The following is an 8,834-nucleotide window of genomic DNA, read 5'->3' as shown; positions in this document are numbered from 1 at the left end:
GTTGCTTTTTTATTCAGTTGCTGGTGAAGATTCCCAGTCATCCAGGTCATGGTCATTCCAAAAAAGTAAAAAACAATACAACTGGACTTTTTTCGGAAGTTTGAAGTCGTTTCGCTTCCTGTCCCGGAAACTTTCTCAATTCCCTTTTGTTCAGTTAAATTCAGTTCACCATAAAACATTAGCCCCATAAACTCTAACAATCTAAAATATAATTATAACACCGCCATATTGTTACAGAGAATGTAGTTACCCCTATTTAGTTTTCATTTTGTGTCTATTATTGCTCAGCTTTCTGGTGGAGTTTGGATCCAGGCGATCCGCTTTTATGTTGAAAGTCAGCTCCCGGAAGCGTGATTCTGCTTCCGGTTGCAGTCTGCTCGTCCTAGCTTGAAGCCGCTCAGTTCCCCTCGGTTCTTATCGGGTTTTTAAAGATGGGAGAGGCAGACGTGACCCTCAGCCAGACCGAGGAGAAGCCCCCGGACTCGGCTCTGGTTCCCGGGGAGGACTCAGTGGTCTGGAGCCATGAAGTGGAGGTGTGTCTTTTCCACGCGATGATCGGACATAAACCAGTGGGTAAGGATGCTAATGCTAATGCTAACGCTAGCTTCGGGCTATCAGCCAGAGAGCGGCTTCATCCGAACCAGAACCGGTACAGAGAGCAGTTTAACCCAATCTGGTTCTGCCTGTAGTAAAAGTCAGCTCGGGGGGCATTTATTGTCTCATTTATTGTCTTTAATGGTTTTTATTATGATAAGAAATCTGGGTTAATCTGGGCAACAATAAATTCCGTTTAATGATGTTTAAAAAGGCCCAAAGAAAGCGGACCTACCAGGACGGGTTCTGGTGTTGGTGATGAAGACAGAACCGGAGCAATCGCCGGGGTTAATTTTTTGATTTTTATTTAGGATCCCCATTAGCTGTTGCCATGGCAAACAAACAGCTAGTGTTCCTGGGGTTCACATTAAAAACATACAATAAAAAGCAGAGTCACACATATAAAATGTCCAAAAATGTCATTTCTCAACACACCGTAGTTTATAAATTATCAGAGAATGCATAAAAGAACAAGTAAAATAAAAACAGCCAATCAAACAAAAACACTTCAGGGCATCAAATGGAGTCTCAGATTATTTTTAAAAGATAATTTACTATGAGTGCAGCAGATTTACTGAGGTGGATTATTCCAAAGATAATGATCTATATATAAAGGATCTCTTTATAGCATTGGTTTTTGGACCTGGTAAAACAAGCTGCTCATTACAGGAACCTCTAGTGTTGTGATCATGAACAGAATTACTAAAAACAATGTTTGAATGTGTAAAAGCTGGAACATTCCTGCTCATGACTGACTTAAACAGCATAAATGTATTAAAAAGCAACTTGTTCTCAGCGGTAAGCCAGGAAAGGCGGGCCTGCATCTAACGGGGCGGCCCAGTACCAGCCGTGCTGCCTGGTTCTGAACAACCTGGAGCTTTCTGAGTTCAGCCCTGGCAGCAGATGTCCACCCTGCAGAGCAATAGTCAAGATGACATGACACCAGACTCTGAACTATTTGACATAAAAGGGACGCGTCACACCGGAACTAATTGCTCTTCCCATTTTCAGAATAATATAATTAATGTGGTGAGACCCAGACTGAGAACAATCTACCATCACATCCAGCAGTTTGGCTCTTTCCACTTGTTGAACCGTCAAGTCACAAATATTTAAATCAAGCTTTGGGCTTGCAGACAGCTTGTGCTTTGAACTAATCACCATGCACTTAGTCTTAGAGATGTTGAGGGCCAGTTTGTTACTCACCACCCATCATATACGTTCAGTTCTCTGCTCTAAACCTGATTTAATTCACTGCATGAAGGTGCAGCATAACAAAAAGTGGTATCATCTGCTTACAGGACAGTTCTGGCACTTTTTGTAGCTCAAGCTAGATCATTAGTAAAGATTTAGAAAAGTGAAGGACCTAAGCAGCTGCCCTGTGGAACTCCAAACGTCTTTTACTGGAGAGGCTGCTGTTCAGATAAATCTTCTGTGATCTAAACGACGCATAGCTTTCATTCCACTTTAATGCAGAAGAAATAAAACCATAAATTTACGTTTCTCAGCTAGTAAACTGTGAAAGCAGCACTAACATCCAGGTACACAACATCTAGCAGCATCGCTGTATCTGTCGCTTTAAGCCATCAGTCATATGAATCACTGCAGTAGAGGCTCAGTCTGTAAAAATAATCTTGAAACGGGTTTCGGTCCGGACCGATCAGAACCTTCCCTTAGACTGCAGCAGCCCAGGTGTGTGCTGCGGTTCTGACCCAAACGGACTCTCCCTGCAGGCGTGAACCGTCACTTCCACATGATCTGCATCCGGGACAAGTTCAGCCAGAACATCGGCCGGCAGGTGTCCTCCTCCGTCATCTGGGACCACCTGGGGACCATGTACGACATGCAGGCTCTGGTGAGGACCCAGAACACACTCACTCACACGCAGCGAGGTTCTGAAGCGTCTGACGGAACCGTTTCTGTGTCGAGCAGCACGAGTCCGAGATCCTGCCGTTCCCCAACACGGAGAAGAGCTTCTCCCTGCCTGAGGACATCATCCAGGAGGTCAAAGGAGGTGAGGTCTTCTTCCCATCACTCGCTCCTCCGTCAGAACCGCTCGGGTCTGGTCCGACGGAGGCCGTCCGCCCGCGCCCGGCCCGGTTCTGACGCGGCGGTGCTTGGTGTGTTTGCAGGGAGGCTGGGCTCAGAGGAGGAGACCAGGGAGGAGTTCAGGATGGAGCGAGAACCTCCTGCTACACACGAAGAAGGTAAGGTTCAGCACCGCAGTGAGAGAACCCAGCAGGTCTGAGCTGGTTCTGGTCCAAATCCCAGAACGCCGTCGCTCAGTCTGGAGCTGTAGAAGGTCCAGTGAGGAGCTGAGGTTGCTGGTTAGATTCTGAGATGCCTGATGGAGCAGCTGCAGTCTGGGAGCACCAGCCTGGTTGTTAGGGATGAAAAGCTCGGTTCTGTCTGGACCGTCTGTCCAGACAGAACAATCTGCAGCTTTTTCATGCAGTTAAGCTCATTTTATGAATAATAGAAATAAAGGAAAAGTGCAAATTATTCAATTATTTTGTTGAATAACCTGCAGCTGAAAAGTTCTAGGATCAAAAAGTTAAAAGCTCAGCAGCTGCTGCTGGAGTGAAAATGGTCACAAACAAATAATGCATAAAGTTTCACCTGCATATTACACTTTTGTGTACACTTTACACTTTTTTTTTTTTTTCTTTATTCTCCTATGACTTTTATTCATATTAGTAATTTTATCTCTTTAATACTCCCCTAAAAAGTCTGTTGCTAATCTGTCTCTATACCAGATCTTTAAAGGTTCACATGGTCTTATGAAATAATGAAGAACACAATGTTTAGATTTAACCAATTTACTTTTATTTTCATAACACACACACAGATATAAACATTGATCAATAGCTCTCTGTTCTGACAATCTCTATCAGTCTATATATATATTTCTTTACAAGTGTGTATATATAAGCTCCATCTATATCTTTCTATCTAAATACTTGAAACATATACACAGGGAACATAGACGTTTACTACTTTCTGCCACATACAATATGGCGGTGAAGTTGACGTGCAAACCTGCGTCTGCGTATATATATGTCTGTGGCTCCGTCTGCACCAGGCAGCTCGCTGCACAGTTTTTTGCTAATTTAAAGTTTCGCCGCACCTTTAAAACTTCAGGTCACCTCCTGTGGTTTCTCCAGAGTTGTTGTAGATCAGAGGTTTAAAAATAATTTCTACAATGGGCCACTTTGGCATCATGAAGTCATTAAAAGGGCCGTTTGCAGCTGTATAGATGATACTTTTGTTTTCATAATTTTATTCCAGTTCACATAAATATGTAAACAAATTCACAGTAACATAAAAGTAGCACCTTAGGCCCAGTTTATAGAGTTGATCTGCAAAAAAGTTGATATTGGGGTGAGTTAAGCTTTAAACTCATCTTTTAGCATCACTTCTTCTCTTTCTGGACCTTTCTGGGTTTTAATGTGTTGTTGGAAAACTGACACCTAGTGGCAGGATGTTGTTACTGCACAGATAAAATCAACATTCGCTACAGGAGGCTCAGTTTTAGCCACTTTATACACTTTAAAATTATTTATGTCTCTACTTTATGACATCATATGCCTTTTTAGGCTCTGGAGGGCCGGATAAACTGCGTTCTGTCTCCATAGCATTAGCGGGCTAAGCTAGCGTTAGCATTAGCCGTCTGGATGGTACAGTAGAGACGTGACCAGAACCAGAGGACGGGTCGGGTCTGCTGACGCCTCGTTGTCTCTCCCTGCAGGAAGCAACTCCTCCGTGAAGATGTCGGAGCGGTCCGGCGGCAGTCGGGAGAAGGAGAAGGAGCGCGACAAGGAGAAGGGCGGGGCTGAAGGAGGAGCGGCACCCGGAGGAGGAGGAGGAGGAGGGGCGAAGGAGGCGGAGAAGAGGAAGAGGAGCCGAGCCACTGAGAAACTGATGTCGTCTTCCAACCCGGCGAGTCCGGGAGGCGCCAAGAGGAGGCGCACCTGAGAGCTGGACTCTGATTGGCTGCCTGATCCTGAGGCCTCACCATGTGACCGCAGCAGGAGGAAGTCGCCTGTTTCCACATCCGGATCTCCAGTTTTTGCTTTTCGTTGTTTTTTCTGTGCTGTCGTCTCGCTGCTCTGCTTCTCCTGCCGCCCAGCAGAACTCTGGACCCGGAACGCCGTGAGAACCGTTCTCCCTACACCCTCTGAGTTTAGGTCGGACCCGCCGTGCTCCTGCAGAACCACCGCGTGGATGTTGGTTCTGATGGGTCCGTGTCGGGTTTGCTCCCTGCAGCGGTTCTGTCGGACAGAAACCAGGATTCCAGCCGCTGCCTGAGGTCCGATCCTCCTGAGCTTTGAGCAGAACCAGGGGAACCGGCAGCAGGACGTCTCTGATCGGACCTCCGGACATTCAGGCGGCAGCAGAGGGACCGTCCGGCCTCTGCAGCCGGGTTCTGGACCCAGTCGGTGCAGCGGTGCCGTGTGTGGGGGGGCGGGTCCAGCCGGTCCGTCCTGCCGGCTCATGCGGTTTAGTTTGCGTGTCGTTGTGGAGCAGCATGGAGATTTTACAATGTTTGTTTCTTATTTATTCACGACTGTTGGTGGCATTAAAACATGAACGTCAGCGTCGTCTCTTTATTCTTTTAAACTCCAGACCAACAGAACCTGCAGCAAAGCGCAGAACCTGTCGGTCCTGGTCCACTGGAACCATCCGGGTTCTCCTGATGAGATGCGTTTAGGAACCAAAACCGTTCTGCTTCCTGATATTTGTTATTCAAACTTAGACCGAGTCGTAGAAATGAAGCTGAAAACTTTCAGACTGACTTTATTTCCCTAAAAAACATCAATTTACTGCAGAAATATTTTATTAATCACAAAGGGAGATAAATTCTAACTGGTTTCTCCAGAGTTATAGATCAGGAATGTCTAACCGTCATTCCTATAATGGCCACTTTGGCATCATGAAGTCATTTAAAGGGCCGGTTGCACCTGTAAAAATTATACTTTTGATTTCATAATTTCATTCCAGTTCATAAAACAAATGTAAGAAAAATTCACAGAAACATAAAAGTTGCATATTTTGTCCCATTTGAACAGTTTATATGCATAAAGTTGATATAGGGGTGAGTTAAACTTTAAACTCATCATTCTGTGTCACTTCTTCTGTTTTTGGACATTTCTGTGTTTTAATGTGTTTTGGGAAAACTGACACCTAGTGGCAGGATGCTGTTACTACAGTTAAAAAAATCAACATTCATTACAGGAGGCTCAGTTTTAGCCACTTTATACACTTTAAAATGATTTATGTCTCTGCTTTGACACGTGTGCTCCAGAAGCTGCAGGCAGGAAGGATCTCCTGTGGCGGTCCGTCCTACAGCGGTTCTGGAGAAGCTTATGACTGAATCTGTTAGAAATGTCTGTAATGTTCTTGATTTTAGGAAGAGTCGTCCTTTTCACAATCATCTCCAAAACAGAACCCGCCTTCTGGTTCTGATGCTGCTGCCCAGCAGACGCTCCCCACCACAGACCTCTAGATCTGCAGCATCAAACACTGAAGGTCCAGAATGGTTTTTTTCTCGCTGAGATGAGTCCGCTAGAATCACAACGGCAGTGGAAAGGTTCTGTTCCTCACCGCCGGCGCCGGTCCGTCAAGCTTTGACCATCCAGTGTAGTCATCCTGTCTAAACGTAACACGTCCTACTCTATTAAAGTTTGTTTCCCTCCATTCATAGTGGTCCTTCATATTAAAGGTGCATAGCCGCGTTATTAGAAATATGAAAGTTTATCATGTCCTGCTGGCGTATTAGTTGTTATTTTGGTGTTTTATGCTTTGTTTTTGCTCAGTTTGTTAGTAAATGAAGCCTTTCGTGTTTATTTTTAACAACAGGAAGTACGTACTTTTCATGCGCATCAGGAGATAAAAGAAGGAAGTGGCTAACGGCTATTAGCATCTCCCAGCGAAACAAGGCAGAAAGACCCAAGAACCAGTTAAAAAATGCAAAAAACTATGATTCCAGGAGGGAAAAGCCTGAAATGTCTCTGGTAATCCAGTCTGAATGTTGATGATCACTGAGGCGGACGCTAAACCTGCCGAGGCTCAGATGTGACGCAGAGTTGACTGACGTGAGTAAATCTTCTGATATGAGGCTCTTAAAGCTGCTGTAGATCAGTTTATTTAATTAATAACGGTTGGTATATAACCTTATTCTATCATGATCAAACGGGTTTTAGTTAGTTTTCATAAGCATATAAGTAACATGGCTATATACCTTTAATGTCGCCCCTCTTTATTTTGCCCTGGTCTTCCTCGGCCAATCAGTGAACAGCACCGTGTTCTCCTCATCTCTGCGCTGGAGACCGCTCGGCTTGGCCCAGCTCCTGAGCAGCGCCGGAGAAACCCGCTGAGATTTGGTTGAATTTTGGGCGAAAAGCTTTTAATTTAACCTGATTAAAGTCTGCAGCTTCGATCACTGCTGGAATTAGAGCAGCTTTTAGAAAACAACATTAAAGCAGGTATGAAACTCCCTCAGGGTCGTTGACAATTTGGGTCACTCTGCTAGTAGAAACATTTATTGGTGTCACATGATTCCAGAAAACAGCATTATAGATAATAAATATAACATGAAATAATACTGGGAATATAAATTATTGTTAGAACAAAAATAAATAACATGACTGGAAATGATTGGGATTGATCAGTGCGGATCGGACCTGTTGATCACATAAAGTAACTGGAGAGACATTTTTCTGTAAATTGCTGTTGTACAAGTAAATACAATTCAAAGAAAACTTCTACAACGTGGATCAAGTTTCTGCTTTTCTTGTGTTTCAGGAAAAAAACTTTCATGTCACGCTGGTTATAAACTGCTGCTGCGATGCGGCGACGCGGCCACCAGGTGGCAGCACCTTCATACAACCTGATGAAAACCAGGCAAGAAACGCAAAATACTGACGTCAGGCGTCAGGAAAAAGAAACGAAATAATGCAATGCGAGCAGTTTTTGAAGTTTTTCACCACGATTCTTAAACCTGGCTCATTTAATTCTCTAAATACTAAATCTAGAGGTGAAAGTGGAGCCAGCAGCCTCTGAACTGCTGTTCCTGCTTCAGTCACTGAAACTGTTGCTGAACATTAAATCCAGTTTTCTCTCCAGGTTTCCTGAAGGTTTTCTCAGAAACTAGAAAAGCTCTGAGCTGCACTCAGGTTTAACCTTAGAGCGTTATTTAACATTTCCTGTTTTTATTCACCTCAGGCAGGAAGTGTTGTAAATGGGAGGAAATAAAGTTCCTGCTGAGAAATCATTAAATGCCAGAGAAGAAATGTCATCAGGTCAGGATCTTAAATCTGATGTAAAATACAGAGAAAAAAAATAAATAAATATAATGAAATAGTATTTATTGCAAAGCTTTGAGTCAACAAAAGATAAAATAAAATCTGAATTTCATATAAATTCAGTTAAAGCCAGATAGTGATTTAAACACACTGTGTTAAAAAGCAATTCATTTTATTACTGATAGATTAAAAGTCAGTTATGACATAAATATCTTTATTTATTGTTTTCCACAATAATGAGGCAGCTAATTAGCATTTATTAATTTCTTTTTAAAACGTTTCAGATCCATTTGTTCTTCTCTCCGATCATGCAAATAAAAACTAAATGACTAAATCTGTGGTTCTGGTAGTTTAACCGAGCCGATGCGGTTCTGACGGACCGAACAGACACCAGGCTGGTTTCTGGGCAGAACCGAGTCAGCCATGTTTTACTGAACCGCAGAGAACGTGAAGCCAAATGGAGACGCAGCTGATTCTGGTTCTGGTTCTGGAGCACAATCAGCTCAAGTCCAGATGCAGCTGCCTGCTGCGTTCTGTTCTGAGGAGCCGCTCTGACCCACAGTCTGCTACACTGGACCTAAATCATCCATCCATCCATCCATCCATCCATGCATCAGCAACAGGCTGATTATTAAGGTGTTCACACTGAACCTTTTTAGTTTGACATCATCGCCGCTCATTCTCACAGCAAAAGAAAAGTCAGAAATCCATCAGCACAGCAGCGCCATCTAGTGGCGCTTTCACGTTCCCTACTGCTCCAGTCTCCTCTCTCTCTCTCTCTCTCTACAGTAATAGACTCAGACAACTTTATTTGTCATTTTATATGCACAGAGTGCGTACAGAACAAAATTTTGTTTCATACAGCTTGTAAATTGCATTAAATTACAATATAAGGTGCAGCAGTGATGTAAAAGTAGACTATTTAAATGTAGACAA

At 43.7% G+C, this 8,834-nt stretch overlaps 1 protein-coding gene across 1 annotated transcript; it reads left to right on the top strand.

Moving 5' to 3' along the window:
* Window positions 1-351: 351 nt before the first annotated feature.
* On the top strand, window positions 352-5,190 carry LOC105917265 (MRG/MORF4L binding protein). The gene is made up of 5 exons (XM_012852015.3): window positions 352-573; window positions 2,328-2,449; window positions 2,527-2,608; window positions 2,727-2,801; window positions 4,343-5,190. Exons 1-5 carry the CDS (start codon window positions 432-434, stop codon window positions 4,567-4,569), a joined length of 648 nt encoding a protein of 215 aa, XP_012707469.2. The 5' UTR covers window positions 352-431; the 3' UTR covers window positions 4,570-5,190.
* The last annotated feature ends 3,644 nt before the right edge of the window (window positions 5,191-8,834 follow it).

The sequence above is a fragment of the Fundulus heteroclitus genome, chromosome 1 (assembly GCF_011125445.2).
Source record: "Fundulus heteroclitus isolate FHET01 chromosome 1, MU-UCD_Fhet_4.1, whole genome shotgun sequence".
Taxonomy (NCBI): domain Eukaryota; kingdom Metazoa; phylum Chordata; class Actinopteri; order Cyprinodontiformes; family Fundulidae; genus Fundulus; species Fundulus heteroclitus.
The sequence above is the reverse complement of the archived record's forward strand: the minus strand, read 5'-3'. Positions and strand labels throughout refer to the sequence as shown.